Source organism: Schistosoma mansoni, chromosome 4 (assembly GCF_000237925.1).
Source record: "Schistosoma mansoni strain Puerto Rico chromosome 4, complete genome".
In the NCBI taxonomy this organism is placed as follows: domain Eukaryota; kingdom Metazoa; phylum Platyhelminthes; class Trematoda; order Strigeidida; family Schistosomatidae; genus Schistosoma; species Schistosoma mansoni.
The window spans coordinates 15,816,012-15,842,950 of record NC_031498.1 but is presented as its reverse complement, the minus strand read 5'-3'; the positions used below and the strand labels follow the sequence as shown (position 1 = coordinate 15,842,950).

General features: G+C 33.0%; 1 protein-coding gene across 1 annotated transcript in view; it reads right to left on the bottom strand.

Moving 5' to 3' along the window:
* Window positions 1-9,540: 9,540 nt before the first annotated feature.
* The window catches only part of Smp_153970 (RILP-like protein), a gene marked incomplete at its 3' end in the record, with an annotated part of 30,546 nt that continues 13,147 nt past the window's right edge, over window positions 9,541-26,939 (bottom strand). Inside the window, exons 5-9 of the mRNA XM_018796964.1 lie at window positions 23,050-23,310; window positions 21,839-22,029; window positions 20,359-20,388; window positions 13,563-13,655; window positions 9,541-9,658 (exon numbers count right to left, since the gene is read on the bottom strand). Of these exons, the coding sequence (XP_018652053.1) occupies window positions 9,541-9,658; window positions 13,563-13,655; window positions 20,359-20,388; window positions 21,839-22,029; window positions 23,050-23,310 (693 nt within the window). The remainder of the gene's footprint in view (window positions 9,659-13,562; window positions 13,656-20,358; window positions 20,389-21,838; window positions 22,030-23,049; window positions 23,311-26,939) is intronic.

Genomic DNA, 26,939 nt, shown 5'->3' with positions numbered 1-26,939 from the left:
TCCCATACTAGAGAGAAATAGGTATACACTGTTTTCTGGTTTCCAGTGGTTGTTTAACTAAGATCATTCTACGATTTGATTACTTTCATTCGATTCCCGTATACTACCCCTTCCATATAAAAGTAATATATTTGTCCTTACTAATCTTTATTTTAGAGCATACCAAAGAGTTGTTTGTTACAAAAAAGTTTTAACTTTGGTTCAATTTAAATTGGTATACTGTGCGTTGTACGATACACTGATTAATGTATAACACAAATTTTTATATTTTTGTTTGTGCGAAAAAAATAACTACTAAAACTCATTGGTTACACATTATTACGATTTAGCCGGATTACTCAGTGAGTTTCAAATAGGTTGATCAGCGAGCGTGAGCAATGCTGCTATTAGATGTGTGGTATTATGCAGAAATCATAAATCAATTGGTGAATGTATGAAATGATTGGGACGTGTGATATGAATGTTTAGCCAAACCCAACTGGGGTACACACCACAAGTTTATGTAGGAGTAGCCTAGAAGAAAGCTGAGAGTAACCAGACAAATAAATAGCACCCATACACGAATTCTTTAAACAGGCTTAAATTCTGTTATTCCGGTTGTGTCCACCATGATAATTGGATAACTATAGGTGAGTGTCGTTGATGATACCAAAGTGAATACGAAGTATTTGTCTAGTGATAATGATATTATCTAAAGGGTAATGTTGTGAAATGATTATTACCAAGCAAATGTTAACTAATTTAATCCGATTCAGTAATATCCTATAATTACTTTGTTTTAAGTGATATCAGGTCATATTTCCCTTGGCGTCAAATATCTTATTGGTATACGAAAATAAATAACAGAGAGGATGTCATAATTACATGTACAAAAAAATTTATGAACTCCTGTGGACAGAGATGGTATGAATGGGTGAATAAATGGAAATAGTAAGCACCGGTTGCTAATTTTATGTGAATCAAAGTATATATTTTTAATATGAATTAATTATATAATTGATTTATAGTATTTTGATATTGTTCGAAATTTCCTACGCAACAACTTATTCTATATCCTTTTGTGTTCGTAAATTTCTGTTAACCCTTCATAGACCTGTTACTCAGGTTGCACCATGAAGTTACTAATTATTTGTAGATGATGATTTATGGTGAGTTGTGACCTTGAGTTGCTAGCGTATAATCATACGAGTTTCAGGTCCACTATTATGCAAGGTACGTGGTTGGCTTTTCAATGTTGTGATTGGTATTTCGGGGAACAGGTGTGTGGATTAATCGAATATTAGCAACCTGAGTAACTTCGCTGCATTTGCCATAATTAACGTAGACTTGACAAATAACACTGAATTTTTGTTTAATACATCACAACTTTGTTTAAGGGATTGAATATGCTATGAAATTTTTTTAAAAAAACTGCCTAAATGTTGCTAGAATCTAAAACACTTTTATTTGGAATCATATACTGAAAGGCTTTTTATTTGTCTACTTTATCTCAGTTTCCCTTATGCTTTGAAGTGCCACAGGGTGTTACAAGTCACTGTTATATTCACCGTTTACATTCGTTTCAATGGTAACTCAATGAGATTCTTGATATCAATGTAAGCAAGAGAAAAGTTTTAGAAAAATTCGATTGTGATTAGAGGTTGGGTACCAAGTGAGTGTTTCGTCCTGTATAGAATTAGAAGTCTGGATTTACCTGCTAGCAATACTCATTTTTATTACCTCAGTAGATAACGAAATGGTGTTTGAAGTGGAAGGTACTGGATTACTGTGTGAACATCAACACTAGGATGCAAGTACATATATAGCTAACTAGAAACTCACATTATGAATTGAAGTGATAGCTCCAATACAACTTTGCCATAACTTTGGAATAAATGACATTAACAAGACAATCCAATTTTGATGCATATATGTCAATAAAGATTGATCAAATGTAGTCCTTAACAAAAACAATAGAAAAATATAAACTTTTAAAAAGAAAAACAAACAGTTCTTGTTAAAAAGAAGACAGTAAATTTCAAACTAGTCAAAATCTTTCCGTTTAAAGCGTATTACAAAATGATAACTCAGTCGACTTATTTAAAATAAGTTATTTATTGGACCACAAAAACTGTATAACATCCTGTATACTGAGAAATGTATATTTTTTAGCCAAATTGAGAAACGGCATTGACCAAGTGAACTAAAACATACTATAAAATTTTTCATAGTTTAATTCATGAGTCAATTGAAGCTAGATTACCATGGAAAACCTGGAAGCACTGGACGGCCGTTTCGTTCTGGATTCGAATCTCACAAGGTGTGATCGTGGATACGCACCATTGAGGATTCCCATGACAAGACGAAATGGCCGTTCAGTGCTTCAAGGTTTTCCATGGTGGTCTAACTTCAACTGACCCATAATTTCAACTTTAAAATTACTAAGATCTACACAAAACCCCCTTCAGATATAAAATTTTTATTCAGTTTTCTGATTGACATACAAAATTAATTGAGAAATTGATAAAGTAAATAGTAACTAATTAATAATGCACACTTGTGAGTAATTTAAATCTTGGTTATATCACATCAATAATTCACAAGTATTTAATTTTTAAGTAAAATTGCTTAACATTTGGATTTTTTTGGAAAGAGTTGAAACTAACCAAAGTTTAAACTATCTGTTATCTAGTGTACTTTGTATCTTTAATTAAAGCAATGCTTTTAATGATCTTTACCATAGTTAGCTTGTATTGTAGTGAATGAGAATACAGGTGGGGACAATCGAATGTATTTAAGCACAAATTACAAACTATCTTACTAAGATCTGATAACCATACAGTAAAACAGTTAATTTGCAAAATAACAATCAATTGTCTCAATCTTCACTGTTCCTCCTGTAAATATCAATCCATCTTCTCTAATTTCATTTTTTATGCATTTTCCTACCAATTGCGCTTCATTTCAGTTCTTTCCTTATCGGTCTTCTGCCAAAATACATTCTATGTCTGACCATCACCATATACTACTTATGTGTACATAAGTAGCCCACACCACAATATTACTGACATAAGTTTAAGTATACGAATATATTCATATTTAATTATTAAATGGGTACAACAGATTCTAACTAACTTTACACTTAAATCGGTATTTATTATATAAAAAGTATCCCTAAACTAGTTTATTTAATTAACCTTATATTAACTATTTTGTAACCTTTTTTTTCGCTTTAATGTAAACTTATTACGGAAAATTGTTTGTATATTTACAGTTATACATGTTATATCTGTTATTTACTACTGATTATTATAGATCCTTGTATGTTTTAACATGTTATTGCTGAAAACAAAAGCCAGTATTAAGAAACAAGGTAAACTATTGTAAATGAGATTTGTTTTAATTATATTGAAGTGTAGAAGGAAGTTAGTCATTATAACTATGCGTAATCGTAATGTATTCATTCATATTCTGTACGGATAATCTGACTGTAAACTGGATAATATTTAGAAAATAATCAAGGATAAAGTGAAATTAGAAAAATGTTTCATTCTATTGTTTAAATAATTAGCACCATTTAGCAATAGTGACATGGAGATTTGCAACCTGAAATATTTAGAATAAAGAGAGAAAATGGGAAATCAGCCTTTAATGTCTAGTTGAATTTTTTTTGTGAGAATAGGAATACGTATTTCATTGAATAATAGGTTGAGTTAATGAAATCAAGTTCAAATTGAAGTGTCTGTTAACTAGTTAGTAATTATTGGACTTCACTTGTCTGCTGAATGATTTAAATGAGTTAGTATGTTTTGTGAAATCAACCTGGAAAAATAAGTACATTATCTTTAACTGTTTTATGAATGTCAGTTTTCGTAAATGTTGCGTTTCTGATCTCAGTATTACGAAGAAAATTATTGTGATGTCATCTTTGACACTATTTTCTGACTAAAATGCTACTAAATTTTTAAAATTGACTTTGATTTTCGTTGTTTCTAGGATCTAAACAGAAATAAGTTTTTGGTAGAAAACTTACTATTTTGAAAATACTTTTCATTTTGCACTGGTTACCTGAAATTTAGGCTTTGTGACTAGGCCTGTACTGTTAATTTACTGAGCTATAATTCACTGATTCATATTTAAAATGACAGAAGTTTGCAACAATGGGATACCACAATCCAGTGCCATAAGGTTTTCAAGATTTGACTAAGTAAAGTCAGCTAATAATACAAACTAGTTTCAAATGTTTATTCACTTTGTATTTCTAAAATAACTCATCACATAACTCAGATAAAGCTGATAAAATAGTGAGTTAATTATATACCGTAAACGTCTATTTCAGTAAATTATCTATTTTAAAAATGATCACATTGAAAGTAAATGTGTTTTATATTACTGAAATCACAGGGAATAATCATGATTGACAAAAACTTCATATGAATTTCTTGATGAATCTTTCATAGACAATTTAATTATTGTAACATTTTTTAGGAGTACATTCACTGGTCTTTAGTATTACTCACGTGTTGTTTGGATTAATTTTGATCAGATGACAAAAATCTGTTCATCATTTGTGTTCAAAGATGAGGCATGATACTGCATTTTTGAAGTATTTTCTGATCAAATCGCTTTTGTTTGATCTCGTCACACTACTACTTACTTATAAAAGTAATATATTTGTCTTAATCAAGCTTTATTTAAATGAAAGCTGTCGACTCATATTTAATCGACACTAGACATGTAAGATCACTTTCAAGGGTGCATATCTAATACCATCCGACATGTCTATGTTTCAATAACTCTTTCCTCATGTATACCTATTCACATTATTAAAGCTGAAAGTATATATATTTACATGTTCAGAAAATAATTACAGAATTTATCCCAGTTTACGTGCATGATCAGGCTAATAAAATGAGGGAACATTTAGAAAAATCGACAGGCATTATTTCAACAGATTTCGTTCACAAATTGTTCTAAACAAACTTACGTGACAGGGTTATGAGCAATCTAAAGGATATGATCAATATGAAAGGTGTAATCCGAGATGAAATCATATTAGACTATAGTATTGATGTGACATAGCGAGGCGATTGAGTTTAACTCAAATATTTAATTTATTTTTCAGTTGTAGCTAATCGTAGAAAGTTGTATTTTTTTATATCCTAGTGAAGATTAAATTACGGGTAACTTCTGACAACCATTAATGGACTAATATTATATATTTATCATATATTTATTCAGTAACTAGATTGTGTATATCTATATTCTTATTTTAAGCCTTATTTTGACCTGCAGACTATTATTATACGATTAACTGTTCTCAAATTATACTCAGTTTATTAACTGACGTCTCCCACAATCACAACCACTTATTGGCTTGATCTTGTACAAATGTTATTTTCTATTTTATGGTGTGATGCGGTCTGTTTGTTTGGTATATAATCCAAGTATGTTTGAAATACATGATTCGCATAGCAGATGCTGTAATTGATGTTCTAACTCAATTTGAAGGGGTAGGTGGATAAAGGACCAATAAGGACGCTAGGTTGCTTGTCCCGGTCGAACGTCATTGGCTTGGCACAGTACTGAGATTAAATAAGTTGTATTTCGATTTGTGAATAAATCACGTGATAAAATGACAACACTTATGATAAAAGGAATATAAATACATATAATCTAGTTACTTAACAATTATAGAATATATATATATATATAAACCATATTTTTAAACTCTTTCCCTGTTGACCACGTGATTCAACTTTAAAATACAACCCTTTGTGTCATCACCGTGAGTTGTCCCTTTGTGAGTGCTCATAAGTTGTTGTTAGTGTGTTATTCAGGTCTTTCATGAACCCTCATGAACTATCATAGCACAGGTTACCAGTCGTCATTGAAAGCCACATTTTTAATCATTCATTGTTGAGAACTTTTACTGTTCATTAAATCTAATAAACTATGTGTTACTCATCTTTTGTATCAAAAATGTTCACGTGTACTCACTGAGAATCACTATTTAAGGTGCGTTATAGTGTCATATTTCGCGCATATAGTCACGTGAGTCTTAAGTCTAAAATAATAAAAATACTATTAAAATACTCATCATTGTTTCTGGTGTTCCGCTTAGTGGCTTGGATACGTATTGTATTGTGTGGCACATCGATCGTATGAGAAATATAATAATCCAATTAATGAACTTGTTATTACAGGTACAGTGAAAAACTCATCATAGTTATTGATATACATGATAAGAAGGTAAACTGTTGATAGACGTGTACAAAAAATACATAATTATGTATTCAGCGAGAATAAAGGATACTTTGCAAAACTAGAGATAAAATTAGTAAAATATTTCCTTTACTATAATATTTGAAAAAGCAAGAATTAATTGACTCCATAATAAATATATTTATGTGATATTCCAATGTGTAGACATATGTATTTCTGACGTTTCGTAACTCAATGTAAGTCACCTCTTCAGGGTAAATAAATAAATTGACTTCGTATGAAAATTCTACAACAGAGATTCATTCTCAAAGAAATATGAAAATTATTTCAGCAAGTAATCTATCAGCAAAACACGATTGAGTAGCTCCCAGTTGATGTTGATCCATCCTATATTTGGCCATCTGTTTGCGAAATATTGCTTATTTTGAGTTAATACAATGGACAATATACCATTAAATTACAAAAAAACGAAATGCAAAAAATCGATTAATGATTATACTCTAGACGCAGTACACTGAAGAAACATGTGGATAAATAGAATACCATTTCAGATAATTTAGAATATGAAAACTATTTTGAAAACTTTGATATGTAGAACTTTGATTTAAGACACTTGCCAAATACCAAACATTGAGATGCTAATGGTATCTAATTAACTGATTGGTGAAAGGTGGAAAACGAGAAATGTACATGTTTGCCACTACTTTAGAGTCACGAAACATCAGAAAATTTACATGTTTGTTCCATAAAGCACGTTTTGTTATGTAACATGAATAAGTTCTCTTCGAAATCTAAAACTAATTCATTCCATTTCGTGAGTTAACGCTTTTTTTAAAAGTTTTAATCCACCTGATCTTACTAACTTACTGAGTAGCTATATTTTTTCTGTAACTTAGTGATAGTGTAGGCTAAATAAAACCGAATTACGTGGAGCGGGTTTTGAGCCTACAAATCAGCGATTAAAAGTCATGTAAATTGTATCTAAAGACAGACAAACCTTATACTTATCATTGAGGTAAACATGTACACGGATATTGATTTTCCTAGAAAGACTTTGAGAGTCTCATGAACATGTACTGACTTTTGTAGCACCAAATTCATAATAACTCGAAATACAACTAGAAGTTTGGTAAAATATTTCATCGTCAGGTATTTCATAATATTAAAGATGAAAATAAAGATTCTGTTTGATCAGTTTACATTTATACCATTAACATAAAGTATTAAGACTTAACGAAGAAATGAAAACGTTTGTTGACAGAAATTCATGCGGTCGGTACCCTTCACTAAACTAAACAAAGCAAAAGAAGATAATATCTGTACATTATGGTGAATTCACTGTGTTTCTTTGCTCTCTTTACAGTGATGTATAAGCTATAAAGTTTAACTTATTCAAATTTTCGACAAAATGATTAAAAAATGAATTATCAATCAATAACGAATAAGTTGTTAGAAATTCGGGCGAAGTTAATGATCAACGTTTTAAAGGTGATGTTCTATAGTTGCTTAAGATGATAATTTTGGAATAATAAGATAATCTTACTACGTGATATAATAAAACCTCTTGAAATTTGAAAGGAAAGACCTGTGAGTTCAGCTCACTAGATTGTGATTAGAATTAAATGAAGTCAAAATATTTCGTTAACTTGTGTTACCAAGATCAGGTTTAAACCTAATTGCTATGACTTTTGAATTCAATGCATCCGGTTTGTGGACTGTGCCTAGTAGGAGGAGGATCCATTTCATCAGTAACAATATTTTTATGTTGCTTGAAAAACGTGAAAATTCAGTATTGTAATCAATGGAATAAAATTGCTAATGCACACTAGATTTCCATATCTTATAAGTAGCAATGTTTATAATAACGTAGAGGATATGTTTCAATAGTAAATTTTAAAACTAAATCGGACTAGCAGTGTAAACGTTTAGTTTGAACAAGATGTTATCAGTTGCTTAACGGGTATACGCTTGATTTCCTAATAAATATCACTTCAGATACTATATAATATTTTCCTACCAATGTAGAGTTTAGCTCAACTATACTGATATTCAAATATCGGCTTAATTGCATATTACTGTAAGATAATCTTTCGTTTATTTATATAATTAGTAATTAAGTGTAAATAGAGACGGATATAATTAAAAAAAACAGTTTAGTAAATTGTAGTTAAATGTCATCTTCACTTAATATTTTGAAAATTATTCATGTTTACTATTGACTGTTTTTTTAGTAACCATGTACACAGACTTTACTGTCAGTCAATCTATCAACTGATCCTAAAATGTGGCTAAGTTCAAATGATCGAATATATATTACCTTGATAAATACTACTTAATTACATGCCAAAGTTGTGATATTAGAATGTTTGATAAATAATGACTAGAATTGTATTTTATCATATTTATGTGAAAAATAATGGTGCTCATCTCATTTCTTGATGTGTGGGCGAAAATGATAACGATTGGTTGTTTACTTAGTCAGACTTGGAGATAGTCTGACAGGCGTTATATGAGTTATATATTCTCCTGTCCTTATTATTATTATTGATTGTTGTCAGTTTTGGGTGTGGAAATATATTTACGTTCTAGTCAGGTTGGTCACGTGTTCTTAAACTGAGCTCTGTTGAAGTCTTGTAGAATAGACACTGGAAGGAGATCTAGTGTAGATATTCGTCTAAGGTAAATTAATGTCCCATTCGTGTATACGAAAAAAACCCGACCATTATAACATTTCTATATCTCTTTTCCGTTTTCGTCAAAAAAAATAGGGTGTTTAGTGTTTCAATCAATCGTGAACACTAACAGTAAAATATGCAGGAATATTATAACAGTGATTGAATCTTTTCTTTGGATGACATAAAGTCACAATAAAATACTGAATAACAAGTGAGGTTTTTCTCATTAAAATAATCAAGACTACATACAATTTATTATATTGCAAGAGTTTCAGTCATTTGATATTTTTAGCGATACAATCGTACAGAGATACATAGACAATAAATTAAACATCGCAGATAAATGGGTAGACAAATTTAAACATTATTAAGATTAAACAAAATCCAGTATTAATTTCATAAATTTAATATATAAACAACAAAGTGAGAAACAGATCATAGTATATCATCTAATTAACTAAAATAAAGGATATAAATAACAGTAAATCGATGTAACTCAACTTAACATGGCGAATGAAATATCAACCTGATAAATGAATCAGAGTTCGATGGAGAATGTTGGTGGGAGGCCTATGCTCCTCCACGAGGAGTAACATGCGTAAGTGATAAAACAAAAATACCTAAAGATGAGAATGACACAGAGGGTTAAGAATTAAAATGATTAGACAGAGACAACAATGAACATTTGAAGATTCGTGAAAGAAAATAACCTAGAATTTCTAGATTTGTTTAGGGATATACAAATTTTGTAATGTAGTGTATAAAGTGGACAGTAAGCGCTGGAATGAAAAGAAAGACAGAAGCAATAAAAATGAGGTTGATTCGATGATGAAAGACAGCGAAAAAACGCTTTGTTTATAGTTACTTCAGTTTATGAAAGAAATGGAATGATTCATGTATAGAATATAGTAAACTAATTATAAACATTATCAACATGGAGCTAACAACAACAGACAAACATCACAGCGAACAGAACATAGAAACAATGATAAAATTCAACAAGTTTACCGTAAAAAATTAAAATATTCATTGGTATTTGCATTCATTTCAACAATACACTTGTAAGGAATGGTAATAACAATGGTAAGTTGTATAAATGCAATAATCATCAAATAAATCATCTTAAAACTGGAAAAAAATAAAAACAAAAAGACATAAATTGGAAACAGTAAAATCTGGGGGGTAAATATATTTTTCAAACCATAATTTCCTTTTCAATTGAGAGGAAATTTTAGAAAATCATTTTAAGAAGAACCCAAGAGATTGTGTAGGGCTGAATTTAGTATCCATGAAGTAGATAATCATCTAAAGAAATAAGAAAATAGATTATCGGAAAAAATCTGTTGAACAATTCAACAAGAAAAATAATTAATCAATTAAGAAATTATTAAAAATCAATGAACCAGACAATTTTGATTGAGATCATGAATCGACCACCATTGAGAACCTGAAAGCACTGGACAGTCATTTCGTCCGAGTATGAGAGACTACTCAGCAGTACGCATCCACGATCCCGCACGCGATAAGAGTCCCATACTAGAAGGAAACGGCTGTCCAGGGCCCCCAGGTTTTCAGTGGTAGCCTGACATTGATTGATTCATGATCCCAATCAAAACTCAACAATTTCCACAACCCTACACTGATAACTAGACAACTGTTTAGCAGTAACTTTTTTTAACTTTTGAAGAGGGTGTATACTCGTTCATATATGAGATTCATGTACTTTTTAAAATTATACACTTATAAAGCTGAATATGACAGTTTAATTATGAATTATTTTATAAGTCATTCATCTGAGACTGTACACAATAGTGTAAGAAAAGCATGATCCATTCTCTTAACAAAATTTAGAAACTAAGTAATAAATTTATTTTCTACAGTTCCTCTTTAACTATTCATTTATAATATTCAATGAGATTTATGTTTGAGGATGTTTACAGTAAAAAATATTTATTGGATCCAATGTTTAGATTACGATTAATGGATTTGATTACATCTTAAGTGATTAATCTACATAATATGAAAATGATGGAAAATAAAGAAGTACGCTACCCTTTTATCAGGACAGTAACTATATTGAAGTAATGATACCTTGGTGTAAGCGGTAAGTCAGCAGTTATAGAACTCAGATTTCGGTCAGATTCGGACATTCTTTCATAATACTATGAATTTAGACCGCCAGATATTATCGCTAACCATTAGTAATAGAAAAATGTGATTCACAGGCGAGTAAAGTCCCCTGTATTACGTAAAATGAGTTAGATTATTTCAGATGTATGTAGTGGTTCAGATTGCCACATTTCACATCGGAATAATTAGTGAAAATATCAGATTTATTGGATCAGTTGATATGACGAATAGAGAATTAAAAATAAAGGTTTAACAATGAGGAAAAATATCATGTTGACCATTTAGACGAAGACATAACGTATATATTTACTTTACTGGGATCACATTTTAGTCACACAAAGTATTCAACTATAGATGCCGATTTTTTAGACGAACCTCAACCAACACATCCGTTTAACTTTGCAGGGCTCAACTGACCAGTCAATGTTATTACTAGGCAAGTATATTATGAAGACTAAAGTCGTTAATATTGAAGAAAAGTTAGTCATAAAACCTGATCATATGACTAAGAATAGTCTCGCATTGATTATCTTGCACTGACTTGTCAGATTTGTCATGTTCATCTTGTTGTGCTAATGAGGTATGGAAACCTGAACCGATGCATATATGTGCCTGGTCCTACGCTGTAGCTGACTGACTGACTTCTGAATAATGAAGGCTACAGTTTTTTCGAGGATCAAAGAAACTTGATCATCAGTTGAAATATGTATAAGCATTATACTTTGATAAATCAGTTTTTATAAAATATTTTGATATAGATAAAAATGAAATAAAGTACTGTTTTTTATATCATGTTCAGTTTGCCTAACAGATTTCCATATGAGTGAAATATAATTATGGAGTGTACAAATAACAAACTAATTGTTTCGATTTTGTCTATGCATTGCAAAAATGTCACATGCATGTAAGAATAATTGTAAACAAACTTGATGTCTCAGTAATTATTAGTCACGTGAATGACGTTCCAGGCATATTTGCTAGAATTCAACAAGTGATGTAGTACGGATAACGGTAAATATTTGAAAAAAAAGTGGGGGAATCAATAAAATACACCAATGACTTAGTTATTTTTAGTTTGCGTTTAGAAAGAATTAAGCACAATGTGTGAGTGACTGTGGTTTAGGGGTTAAGATACTTCTGACTATTAATAACTAGATTATGGGCTCGAAACTAGTCCAAATTTATTCAGTCAGGGATCCCATGTAGTATCATTGGTTGTTAAGCGAAGATATTTCGTCGACAGACGAGTATATGAACTTTGTGGTTGCTCACAGAGTTTTATTATATTGTTATTCTTAATTTATGACTTGGTATGCTTATATGCTACACTTCTAACTAACAACTTTTTAATATGCTGGACAACTCCCACAATCACACACTAAGTCGAAGAAAGTATGGGAGACGGATTATTAGTAAACTAACTGTACAAAGCTTACATATTGTCGTCAGTGTGACAAGCAATTAATATGTAAGAGACGTAAACATTGGGAGTGGGACTTCGAAATAAACATTTCTAAACAGGTGTGTCTTTACCTTATACATAGGTCGCTTGGTCAAGTGTAGGACAGTCACGGTTTTTTAATGCAAATCAGTTGCTGAAATACTGACTTATGTACTCGATTTCGCGCAATAAGTTTTTAGCACGAGGACCAGTAGTAAATATCCGATTACTTAAACTAGGTAGCAGTCAAAAAGCGAGGTGTTTTGATCATTCTGCCAGTGACTTTTTACACAAATTTAATAAATGAACACGAAGACAAATAGATATGAGTAGAGAAAAATACTTGATAGCTTACCATACACATGTGTCCATAATTCTGCATAAATATGTATAATTGAAGGAGGAGTTATTGACTTAATTTCGAGAAAATATTTTCGAAACTATAACCATGGAAACAAAAAAGAATCAAGACACAACGGTTAATACATCATCGTAATAAGCTGTTCTGGTAATAAAAATTCATCAATACAATGCATACTCATAGTGCTAATAAAAATAATATTCATCAGTGATCACTAGTTGTTGGTCACACATACTAACATGCATGATTGATACCAATACACATATTTAATAAGTAATAAAACAACCAACAGTTGTATGTTGCATGAAAATATCGTTATAACAATGTTAAATTGCAATGAAGTATTAATCAATAGACATTATGTAATGAAATAAGTAAATAACTTCTGACAGAAAACAGTAGAAATGAAGAGTCAAATAAACACATAATTCAAAAAGACGTCCTTACAAAAAATAGAAGGTAGTTGATCAATCAATGAAAGTCAAGGAAGTATTCAATTAGTTATTTAGAGAAAGACAATGAATCTCAACTGGATATCGATTGAGTATTTTCACTTTTATGTCGGAGGAGAATAGGGATATACTATTCCTCAGTGGGTTAACTTCGCTGATATATAAATCTCATTGTTATTATGAAGGTTAATGGAAATAATTCTTAAGTTTTAAAATGTGATTTGTATTTATCTCTACTGTAGGCAGTCAGTCGCCTCCTATAGAAAATAATAAATACAATGCAACAAAATAAGACGTACAACTTTTTGACGCCTAAATTTGGTCTGAAAGTTCCATAGAGTTTCTCGTCCGGTTCACGATTAATCGGACCTTGTACAGGAGGATCTTCATCCCTTGTAAACAAAAACAAATTAGTCACACAAATATTTTTGTTATTAATCGAAGAATCGTAAACTGTTAATTATGGGGTAAATTTTACATCAAACAGAAAAAACAATGTTTATCATTATGCTTGAAGTAATCAACATAGTACCTAAGTACTTTTAAACAGTGAAAAACAGCAAAATAAAACGATGAAAATTGAGAACTCACAGAAAAACAAGTATTATAAACCGTATTAAGTATTGTTGGATATGTAAACACTAGAAATAGAAAAATGGATTTCAGCAATACAACCAGTAGGTACGTTGGGTAATTCTTGTCCAATCAGTGCTAGTCGATAAATTGAAAGAGTTAGGTATTAACCAAAAAAACTGGGTGATGATTAATCATTTAGGCCATATGTTGGCATATAGTGAAAAAATTTGACCGGTAGAACGGAAAGTCTTTAACAACCGACTACTCTCACACTGAACAATATGAAACGAAATATAGGAATTATTTATATACTAATCTAACCACTGAGGGATGAATCGATCAATGTTAAACCACCATTGAAAACCTGAAGGCACTGGACGGCCGTTTCGTCCTACTATGGGACTCCTCAGTACTGCACGTCCACGATCCCTCAAGCGGAACTCGAACATAAGACCTTCGGTCTCGCTCACGAATACTTAACTTCTAGACCACTGAGCCGGCAACCAGAGGTGTTCATGTCTAACCTCAACTAATCCACGAAATCGTGAGACCATCTTCTATTGTCTTCGGTGGGTAAATGCCTCACATTGGACACGGATTAGATTCACTGGTCACAGCTTCTCACTAGAACTCCGCGAATTATCTCTCGAAGCTAGTCACTATTGAGCACATGGTAATTATCAGTATGGGTTTGTGGATATTGTTGAGTTTTTGATTGAGATCATGAGCCGATCATGGATTGGTTGAAGTTAAACGTTAACACCAATGGATGCCAGCTCAGTGATCTAGAGGTTAAGCGTTCGCACGCGAGACCGAAGGTCCTGAGTCCGAATGGTGGTCTAACATTGATCGATTCATGAACACAATCAAAAAGTCGACAATCTCCACAACCCCGAAATGACACTAAGGAATGATTGAATGTATAGATTTCGTGTTTTGGAACAGTTATCATAGGATTTTCTACCCTGCATCTTTTATTTTACTCATTAAAATCCCACATCAGAGGAATATTGAACATTTGCCAATCTAATTCTCTAACAAAACAATGTTATTTATAAGCAGAATGGTTATCTATAATAAAAAATGAATGTTGCAATCACTAATCTCTTGAAGAATTTTATCACTGCACGCCAGTTTTTAACACAAGCTGACATCAGTTAGAGAACCACTGAATCCAGTTTAGAACTCTTCAATAGAGTGAAGACACAGGATCAAACACAGGATGTTCATTGCTCAAGAAGAGTACGAACACTGATTGATTCGGAGCCTAATGGACTAAATTTTTGTGATATCTTTTACTTATTACCTTTGATCACAGCATCCAGCTGAATTTTCGGAGAAATCACTTCAAAGACACTAATGAGAGAACACTTTTATTCTAAAAAACAATCATTTCACATTATGTTTACCACGTCCATAAACAAGGTCTATATATATATATATATATATATATATATATATATATATATTCCGCTCGGAAATTCTTGACTGTCATTGGTTGACAGATCTTTTTAGTACGCTATTTTGTGACTCTCCCAAGGGTATTTCTATCATTGTATAAATAAGCTTGATTTAAGTGCTTAGTGACCTCATATTTCTGAGTGCCTGTAGAATACATTCTCTTTGCTTCATCAAGACTCCTCGATCTCGTTAGCAGGCCCAGGGATAACAGATTGGAATAGCCTATCGTGTCACTGTGTTATTCACCTTCGTTCCGTTTACCGAGTACGGTAAACTTGTAATAGTATCAAACATATCAATATTGTGATTCAAATGAGAATTAAAAAAAATCCACTTTAGAGAAAATTAGTACTGAAACGAAGTTTGATTTGTAATTCAATTGTGAACTGCCCTGTTTGTCAAATACAATAAACACCATGCACACAAATATGAGGATAAAAAAGGTTTAATGAAGTGTAGGGGAAAAACAACAAAATAATGTGTATCTGTTGACAGAATTCACATCAATACTACAGGAGAAACGGAACAACAAAATATATCATTAATTAAAACAAATAATAGGATGATAGAAAATGAGATAAAATGTTGAATGAATAAAAAAGATACATAAATAAATAAAACTTATGAGATTGACGTAAAAAAAATCATGAACAGGAAACATTGATCCAATAGATTTGAAAAAAATTATGAATATTTATTAGCTTTTTAGATAATCGTTAATATCAGATAGTTTATTATGATAAAAGTGTACATTAACATTAGGATTATCTGGTATTGATGAAAAATAAATAATAGCTAATTCATCTGACCGTTTATCTGTAAGCTGTTCATTTTGCTATGGCTTAACTTATGTCAGTTCGGCGTCGTCAAAGTAATTTCCTCTTCTTTGAGTAGATCTCAGACTTAAAACCTGTTGATGAGAACTATCTTCAATTCAACTATGAAATGTCTTCAATTCATTGGGTTTATCAGCATCTCGAAGGAAACGTTTGTAAGGCTGTTTTTTCAGTTCTCCAGTCTTTCTTTAGCACCACTTTAATCTTGGTCACAACAATGTGGTGATATGAAGCTATGTAAGCTCCTCTATTTGTTCTCGTGTCTTCCAGTGACATTCTGCACTTTTCAGTGATGAATATATCATCGATCTGGTTCTCTGCAGTGTGATACGGTGAAATTCATGTAGCTTTGTGTATTCATGTGTAGGGGAATATAGTGCTGCCTATAACCACTTTTTCCGACTTTGTTGTTCAGGTCACCCATGAAGACGGTGAGATCTCCTCCTGAACACTTAGCTATGATTGATTTTAGTCCCTCATAAAAGTGATCTTTGTCGTCCTCGTTCATATAATTGGTAGGTGCACAACACTGTATAACAGTCGTTGTAATCCCCTCCTTCTTTGTTTTGAAGGATGCTTTGATGATTCTGCATCCATGAAGTTCCCATTCCACAAGTACTTTTTGTGCTTTTTTGGAGAGCATCAGAGCAACTCCGTGTATGTGTGGAGCATTTCCCTCTTCTTGACCAAAGCACAGCAGCATCTCTCTCAAATATAACCTTTTCTGTTCACCTTTTGTTCAGTGGATTTCACTGACTCCGATAACCGTAATGTTGCATCTCCTAATTTCTGTAACTGTTTGACTGGTCATTCCGAACTCCCACATTGTACGGACATTCCATGTACCTATGTTAATTGTTGCTTTGGATGTCATAGGGGATAACAGTCTGGTGAGTTCCGGAGAATCTCTACTTTTACTTTGAGATATCATAACTCGTCTAAGTGAAGACATTTCAACTCACAGGGTAGAATTTCAATGGTTGCAATTACTTTTAGTGATGAGCTTTTCAAGAAAGGTTTTCTACTGTATGCGATTGCTAGTCCCATCCTCAACTCTCATCCTTCATCAGGGATTAAAAACCTCTATAACACTAGAACAGATACAGGTGGAGTCCCCATCTGAGTAGTCCATGTGATTAAATGCTTAACATCGACCTCGATCTCTCGGTGGTCTTAGGTCATGGGCACAAATAATGATTCGATGGAAATTGTAGTTTGATGCACACAATTTAGGTTATATAACGAATCCCAACAACTTTCATAGGTCATGACATGTATGAACAACAGATTGATTGTGAAAACAGAAGTGACTACTGTTGTTTGTCACAACTCGTGAAAACAACTATAAACATATTAAAAATAGTACAATTGTAATATATTATTACATTATCTCTATTAATAACAATCTCCCCTTTTTTTAATTTATAAAAATTTATCAAGTCAAACCACGGTAGTGACACCAACTATAAACATAGTTATGGAATTAAGATTGGAATAACGTGTTTTACATAAATAATAGACTAATTAATACATCATCGTAATAAGCTGTTCTGGCAAGAAAAATTCATCGATACAATGCACACTTATCGTGCTAATGAAAGCAATATTTATCAGTGATCACTAGTTGTTGAAGGTCATACGCATCCCTAAATGAGAGGATATGGAAATCCACATTAAACGATTATAATATCGATAACATGCTTGTTATTTTGAAATGTTTTTCTTATTATTATAACAAGTTTGAATAAGCAAACTCAGTTTGTAAAAGGATAAAACCAAAATAAAATGTCACTAGACATTCAAAACATCCACTTCTCATGTTCACATACAGAATCTAATCATCGCATCGTGGGAAAACTCACCTACATTATTTTCAAATATGGATTGTGTATTCAATATGACACAAAAGTTACAGTGTTAAAGATGGTTAGGTACTAAAATGGATGATAAGGCAGCTGTTCATAAGGCAGTAAGGAATAGTAATAGAAAACAAACTGTAAAAGCTAAAAATGCGGTCACTTTACACCACAGCACACAAATTCAAGGTGATTTTATCAAATCATTGGTAGGATTAGCTTGAACTTGTAACGGTAAAAGTATAGTATAAGGATGAGCTTAAAACAACCAAGACGAATTCTAATCAGTTGTGAGATAGTCAGAAAACGGCTTTTATACATTAATAGTTTGTGGTAAATAAGCAATAGGTAATAAAATAGGTAAACAGATTTTACATAATTAGCGAACCTATTGAGGTTTTCTACAAATTATCCTATCTATAAATCCAAAAAAGCAGTGACATTTAAATTATTCCGAATAAATATAGATTATCCATCTTCTCGAACCATTATAAAGAGGCAAACAGATTTCTAAGAGTCCATACATTGTTCCTGGTTAGGGTTAAAGATCTAAGGTTAGTGTTTAGGCCAGGATTATGGATTTAGACTTGGAATTAGATATAAGTCAATCGTTTTAAATTTTAAGCAAAAATCCAAACGTCGCCTTCTTGATTCTGATTAGATCATATCTATACGATACATTTTACTTACTTACGTTTGTTACCCCCAATGAAGCACAGACCGCTGACCAGCATTCTCCAACCCACTCTGTCCTGTGTCTTCCTTTCTAGTTTTATCCAGTTGTTGATCATCCTTTTCATGTCTGTCTCCATTTATCGACGTAATGTGTTCTTTCGTCTTCCTTTTCTCCTTTAACTATAAGGATCCCGAATGAAGGCTTGCCTTGTGATGCAGTTGGGTGCTTCCCTCAATGTGTGTCCTATCCACTTCCAGCGCTTCTTCCTGATTTCTCCCTCCGCTGAAATCTGGTTTGTTTTCTCCCACAGTAGCTTGTTCCTGATATTGTCTGGCCAACGGATCCCAAGTATTTTGCGTAGACAACCGTTAATACATACTTGTAACTTCTGGATGATGGCTTTCGTAGTTCTCCAAGTTTCCGCTTCATATAGTAGAACTGTCTTGACATTTGCATTGAAAATTCTGAACTTGGTATTGGTTGACAATTGTTTTGAGTTCCAGATGTTCTGCAGTCGTAAATATGCTGCTCGTGCTTTGCCGATCCGCACCTTCACATCTGCATCAGATCCACCATGTTCATCAATGATGCTACCCAGATATGTAAAAGTTTTTACATCCTCCAAAGCTTCTCCGTCAAGTGTAAGTCGATTGGAGGATATTGCTTTTCCATTTGTGTATGTTAAGACCTACTGCTGCTGCTACACTGGTCGTTTTCTCTTGCATTTGTTGTTGCGTGTGTGATAGAAGGTCTAGATACCTTTACCCTTGTAAAAATCAATATTTTGGAATTTTTCATAATAGAGACGATAACCATTCGATAATGACGTAAAATTAAGTGAGCACAAGCACTTTAGTACGTCTGGTATATGATACAGTGAACTACAAATTCTCCACTTACACCGATGGTAAACACGTCAATTGAAAGTTGGAACTCGAGTAATCAAACTGTTCGTGTTTCGCCTATGCATCTAACAATAGGTTCACTAACCATTTTGCTCAGGGAGTTGAGATATATTAACGGATGACAGGAAAACACAAGTTTTTTGATAGATACCCATTCTCACTCAAGCCATTAGGTCATAACTCAAAAAACAAAAGGAGCTTGACACAGTAAAGTACGGAAAATTGAGTCACACAATAACCATAATATAGAACATATGTCAAATAAGAATGGGATGAAGATAGATTTTATTGATCTCAAAGAGACATATCACTATATATATTCATAACAAACAATAAAACTGCAGTTGGATAACTGCTAGCTTGTTATTTGAACCAAGACCAATGATATATGAATGTGGCGAGTTGTACATTCTCTTCGAATCAATCGAGAAAGTAGTGGTATACTGACAACAAAACTAGATTCTACTTGGTGATCGATCAGTTATCAAAAAACTAACCCCCCTCCCCACACTTTCTATCCAGTTCCAGTATCAGCAAGTGGTGGTGAGTAAGAAAGCGATTAGTGACAACATGTGTAAGATATGATCAATGTATTGAAACCGGTAGTACTCTAAAATGTTATAATCATTGATTGGAACATGATCTTCACATTATGCCTAGACAATTTGATGGACTAGTAGTGTAGAAATATATATGAAACTTAGAGAGGTAATTATACATCCGCAACTTCAAAATTGGTTAAGTTAATGCCACACTGAAAATAGATTAGCGGAAGTTTAACTTACCACCGTTTGACACAGTGAGATGTGGATTTTCTGACGAATGAAGTATATTCATATAAAGAGATCAGTTATTCATGACAGATTAATTAATCAATTACAGTAAAGTTCTCTGAAGAAATGTTGTTTATTCGATTTTTAAGTGTCAAGCACTTGTTATATCTAACCATACCTGGAAAGGTTAAAAATTACAACTACACTAGTGGTGATGATTTACAAACCAAGAAATCACATTATATACGCCGGAAAATGACCGAAATTTCTATGTAGTCATACTTATTGTTTTCTACTAGTTGCAGATTTTACTGAAGATCACACAGTACACATTATGTTACTTTACAACCTTTACCAAAAGCGAGATTTCTAATCATATATGAAACGTGAAATAACTCAGTAAGGATTAGGGTGGATATAAGATACCATATCAACCGGTGTGATATAGTTTTATAATCATCACTCAGGGATGACATTCGAGAATATATAGGCTATTGATAGACCTGAGGAACTAAAACAGTAGTCAATGTTAACACGAAAATCGACTGTAATTTGGGCAACATAAAGTTGAGTCAGGTTAACTAAAATATTTGTTAACTGTGTACGAATCAGAAACGATTTTTTGAAACTGAACAACAAACAATTACAGTGATAGCTTGGTGGTTAAAGAACTTTTATTTCGACTAGTAATTTGTAGACTCAAACCCTGTTTCAGTTTGTGCAATCAAATAGTACTAGTGGCTCTTATACAAACTATTTGCCTCAAGGTCAAGTACACAAAACTTTACTTCATGTATCCTTTATATTAAAGTATAAAAACACTATAAGTTATAATGAGAATCTTTCTACACCAACCACACAAACGAATGAATTCATGGAATCTCCAAAGTTTTTAAATAAATAATTATCCAACGCAGAACAAATGAGTACAAACAGACCTTGGAATGTAACAGAAATTAGAGATATATTTCAAACACATTTTTATTACTCAATCAGTTGCTTTCCTACAGAAGTTTCATTATTAGTCAATTCAGTTTAGTATTAACTATTACAAATTATAAGTAATATAATATACTGTATGAATGTTAAATCTAAGTTTTCTTTTCTTTCCTCGAAAAAAAGGGGAGACAGCACAAACGTTTTAATATAAAGTGAATAAGAATTGTACGACCAAACTATACATTTTCATACTTATGATGAAACAATATAACTGAATTTAAAGTGTCACTTATCAACAAGTGACGATAATAGTTACACTGGAAACAAACAATTGGTAGATATCGAACAATTTGCAAGCAAAGGAGAGATTTAATAACATAATATTTATGTTACGAACCGTTCAATTTTCAAAGATATAATCGATTTCAGATCAAGTAAAGTATTGAAGCATAATTTTCGAATGTGATTTAAATTACTGAGCCAGGATCTTCTGCGTATAAAATGAATAATCAGATGTTTGTAACAATAATAATAATAACATATGATAACTTACCCAGCTCTTTTATAAACTGATAATTCTTCTTCAACCTCAATCAGACGTGTTTTTAATTCATTACGTTCGATTAAAACATTTCGAAGTTCTTGAAGGGTGAAATGAGGACGATTTGGATCACGACTATCAATAATCATTTTACCTTCAGCATTAAGTCGTTTAACCAATTGTTCCTCTGTTAACTGTGGAGGCTGTTTAGAAGCAAATTAAACAAATAATCTTAGGCAAGAAAAGAAAAACAATTTAAGCAAAATAGATAAAAAGGGGTTTGCACTTAATGGTTTAAAACAAATTTGTTTGCTGAGGGGAATTTCGTATGAAAATACTTTTATTGGTGATATTTTTGTTGAAATTTAGTTGCAATGTGCTGCTTTCAAAACTCATCGGCTGGATAAGCGCTATAATCCCATCCAGAGCAAAACCAAACACTTATCACTTGAAATATTAAGAATGTTGACTGATAGATTATTACTGAATAAAGCTAATATCAGCGATGTTGTTGTTTCTAATTCAAAGGTTGACTAACATCTCTTTTCTGCCAGAAAATAGAATAGAATAATTTTCAGGAGAAAATTATTGAGAATTTTTAGGCGTATGGGTAAAGTTGATTCTCTCTCTGGATAGGAAGATGGTAATTTATTTTAACAGTTAATTATGATATGAACCGCTTGTGACAAACTATCAATTTAATACATCCATAGATAAGAATTGTAGAAAATAAATAACTTTGTAAACTATGAAAACATAACTGACCCAGTATCTTTGCGGCAATTTAATCTAAATTGTTCACTAGAGTTGTTGAAGACTAATTAACCTATGATTATCAACTAGGATCAATATCGGATTATAACATTATGACTGATAGTCAATCACTGATAGACAATCCCAGAGAACAGTCCTGTCCAACGAATGGAAGGCAGCCCTGAGTTACACATTTATAAAGCTGAGAAATTGGAAAAATATGTAAACCATTGAATGGTAGCTCAGTGGTCATTATAATAAGTGCTCGCCCCTCGGTGGAGTCTTGGATGCACATCGCTAACGGGTTACACACTAAGATAGGACAGTTTTCCAGTGCCTTCTAGTTCGCAGTGGTTGTCTAACCATAGTAAACCTCAGATTTAGTAATGAAAACACCCTATGATAAAAATAAACAATGTATGAGATTAATGGGGAAATCAACATATATGTAGAAAGAGAGATTTACTTACTGGAGTCTCTGGAGATATCAATTCAGCAATTAAGGATTTCGACATATCAATACAAATAGACGATTCGGTATTATTGCTATTGTTGTTATTACTATGATGGATATGTTCTTCCATTTGTTTAATTTGCTGGTCTTTTGTATTAAGTTGTATCTCTAAAGTTAGCTTCTCTTCACGTAATTGATCCGCTTGTTGTTTACTGACAAAATGTTTACGACGTAGTGATGCATTCAGTTTGGCTAAACGCGTGGCTTGTTGTTGCATCTGATAGGAGTTAAAAAGAAACGAATATAAAGTGGTGGAAATTAATGATGATGGACATATAAAAGAGTGTTTGATGTGTTACTAGAATTCTAAGAGAACCAAACTGGTATTTATTTTATATTGGAGTTCCTTAGAGGTGAATACTCTCTGATCCTATTAAAATTAAATTCGACTCTTTCAAATCTAGCAAAGATTTCGTTACCATTTAATTAGTTTATACACATACGCCATTTATTTCACATCTCATAATTAGTAGTTTCAAACTTCATTCACCCCCTTCTTTTAATTAGCACCAAGGTCATTCAAAGCTGATCAGATGAAAAACAAAAAGAAATATTTTAGCGACTGAAGTGAGTACATGAAGAGGACTTCGCTGAGAGAACAAAAGCTTCGAACTTCCAGGTATGAGGTAAGATTGTTAGTACATAAGTCTAAAATACTCGAATTTTATAACCAATCTGGTATTGAAACAGTAATGCAAACGAATAAGTGTATACACTTCTAAAATAACAGAATTCTATTTCGTCTTCATTACAGAAACCTACATGTGAAGATTTTTCACAAACTAATGGTTAACCATTATGGTTAAACGAGATCGTTTCTCAAAAATAATGTTTCTTACACTTTGATGATGTAAATGCCCAAGTAAGTAGCTTAAACCAAACAGAAAGACATTTAGGTGGGTATTTTAGTATTCCAGCTCAACGAACCGATAATGGTGATCGTCTGTTGCAACTATGCTCAGACAATCATTTATTTTTAGCAAACACTAACTTTAAAAATAAGGAGAGACATCGTCTAACATGGCGACCACCTGCACCAAAACGAACGATGGACTCAAATAGATCATATTGCCATCAGTCATCGTTGGAGAGGCTCGATAGAAGATTGTCGTACGTTCTGCAATACTTGTTTGGACTCCGATCAAGCCCAAATACGGGCATGCATTTGCTTGCGCCTCATTGGATGCAGAAAAACCACATTAAGAAGACTCATTAGAGTTGAACTGAGAGACAAGAAAGTCAAACGTAGATTCCAGGAACAACTGAGGTCACACTTAGGTAGTTCTGAGGATGAGGCTGACCCAGATATTGCTCGGAAATACATACGGACAGCTGTGGAAACAGCAGCGACATCTATTAGTAATTCAAACCGAAAGGTTGCAAAAGACTAATGGATTTCTTCTAAGTCTATTGCACTGGTAGATTCTCGTAAACTCATCCCATCAGGCTCTAAACACGATGAAGAGCGAAAGCAAATCAGATCTAGGTTAACCAAAAGTCCAAGGAACGATCATGAGCAGTGGTGGGCAACGAAAACAAAAGAAAAGGAAAGGGCAACAGCTGTAGGCAACACCAGACAACTCTTCAGACTAATAAAAGAAACCTGAATTAAGAAGTCAAGTGTGAGACAATCTAGGAAAAAGAAGAAACCCTTATCTGTTCTCAACCTAAACGTTTAGAACGATGGGGGGAACATTTTAGAGAACAATTTAGCTGGCCTTCAGCTACTCTATAACTACCCACTATTCCCAAACAGCCTGAATAGAACATTGAAGTAGGTCCCCCGACTCTAGTTGAAGTTCAAAAGGCTATAGCTAATCTGAAACGAGGCACAGAAGCTGATTCAGATGGATTGGCTCCAGGGGTCTTTAGGTATGGTGGTTCGATTTTAGCGATTAGATTGACTAATATTTTGGCTAAAATCTGGGAGTTAACCGTAATCCCATGTGACTGGTCACAATCACTTATTGTCCCAATATATAAGAAGGGGTTAAAATCATCCTGTAATAACCATAGAGGGATTAGTTTGACCAATAAAGCATCTAAAATACTTTACAACCTCAAATGGTGTCCGGTAAGGCTGTCCACTATCTCTATTTTCGTTTAACTTCATCACAGACCTACTACTGGAAATAACACTCTCGTCGACTGAATTTTCAGGAATCGATCTCCAACCAAGAGGTCCACTTATTGACTTAGAATACGCAGATGACATAGTCCTGTTTGGTGAAGACCCTGACAAAATGCAGAGTCTTCTGTTAGCATTGAGTAACAATGCCAGGGTATTTGGAATGCGTTTCTCCCTCTCTGAATGTAAATTGTTGCTCCAGGACTGGCCTGCGTCAACACCTGAACTAAGGATAGGGAGTGAAGTAGTCGAACACGTCGACAACTTTACTTATCTTGGAAGTCTGATCAGCCCTAATGGATTGGTGTCTGACGAAATCTCTGCACGGATTCAGAAAGCTCGTTTGGCTTTTTGCCAAATTACGTCACCTATGGCGAAGACGAGATATCCGTCTATCAATTAAGGGACGAGTATACTGCGCAGCAGTTCGTTCTGTTCTACTTTATGGATGCGAAACGTGCCCATTAAGAGTAGAAGATACTCGTAAGTTACTAGTATTTGACCACAGATGCCTTAGAAATATTGCTCGCATCTGCTGGGATCACCGGGTAAGTAATAGTGAGGTTAGACACAAAGTATTAGGGAATGATAGTAAATCAGTTGATGAGGTGATGAATCTTCATCGACTGAGATGGTTAGGCCACGTATTACGTATGCCTGAACACCGATTACCACGACGCGCTATGCTGACTAGTATTGGCGATGGTTGGAAAGGTGTTAGGGGCGGCAAAACCAAAACGTGGCATCAGTACTTGAAGTCACTAACTTCGAGTTTGAGCCATGTTGGTAGATGCAGACTACCTGGTTGGGGGCCGTGTGACTATCGTTACCAATGGTTGGAGACTCTGTGTAACATGAGTCAGCATCGATCACAATGGCGTAGGTGTATACACTCTCTGTCTTCTCTTAAACTAAAAGATTAAAATTGCTTCATAACGTTCCTCCGTCCTATACTATATCCTTATATACAACCTATCTTTTATATACTACCACCACTAAATTAACTATTTCTATGAATCCGGTGTTCATCTTGCTGTGCTATATATATATATATATATATATATATATATATATATATATCAAACTGCCAGTCTGATGACTATTACTGCCAGTTCTCTATTGATTAGTTTCGAAATAGAGCGGCTGCTCAATGATTAAGGCATCTGACCTCCAACCACCAAGTCTCAGGTTCGAACCCTATTCCGCCTATTTCGGTCTTGGAAACTGCTTAGCATAACTCTCTTTTATGCACTGAGTGTGGCTGGAAACCAAGTACCTAGCAAATAATTTTGAAGGAATTTATTAGTTGGTAAGTTACGCGTATCGTTATTTCTAGTGATTCCGTAACTTCCAGAAAGAAATACGTATTTCAAGTTATATGTTTTGGTTCTCGAAATATTTATTTGGAACTGAGATATTGATTTACTAGTTTTATGCCGTCGTTGTTAAGTGTTGTATTTCATCTATAAATTTATTAGAAATTACTTTAATCTTTCCCTTAATGGACTACCTAATCCTTCAATATGTAGTTTGCTTCATGTTTTCCAAAAATAATTACCGACTGTTTATGTTTAGACTAGCCGTACAGTAATATCACCATGTACAGCGATGATAAAGGGTCTCTTGTAAAACATTACTCTTTAACTTCTTACTGCGCGTATATGTTCATATTAGTTGAAGTGTTGTTGCTGTATATCTTGAGCTTGAACTAGGTTTGT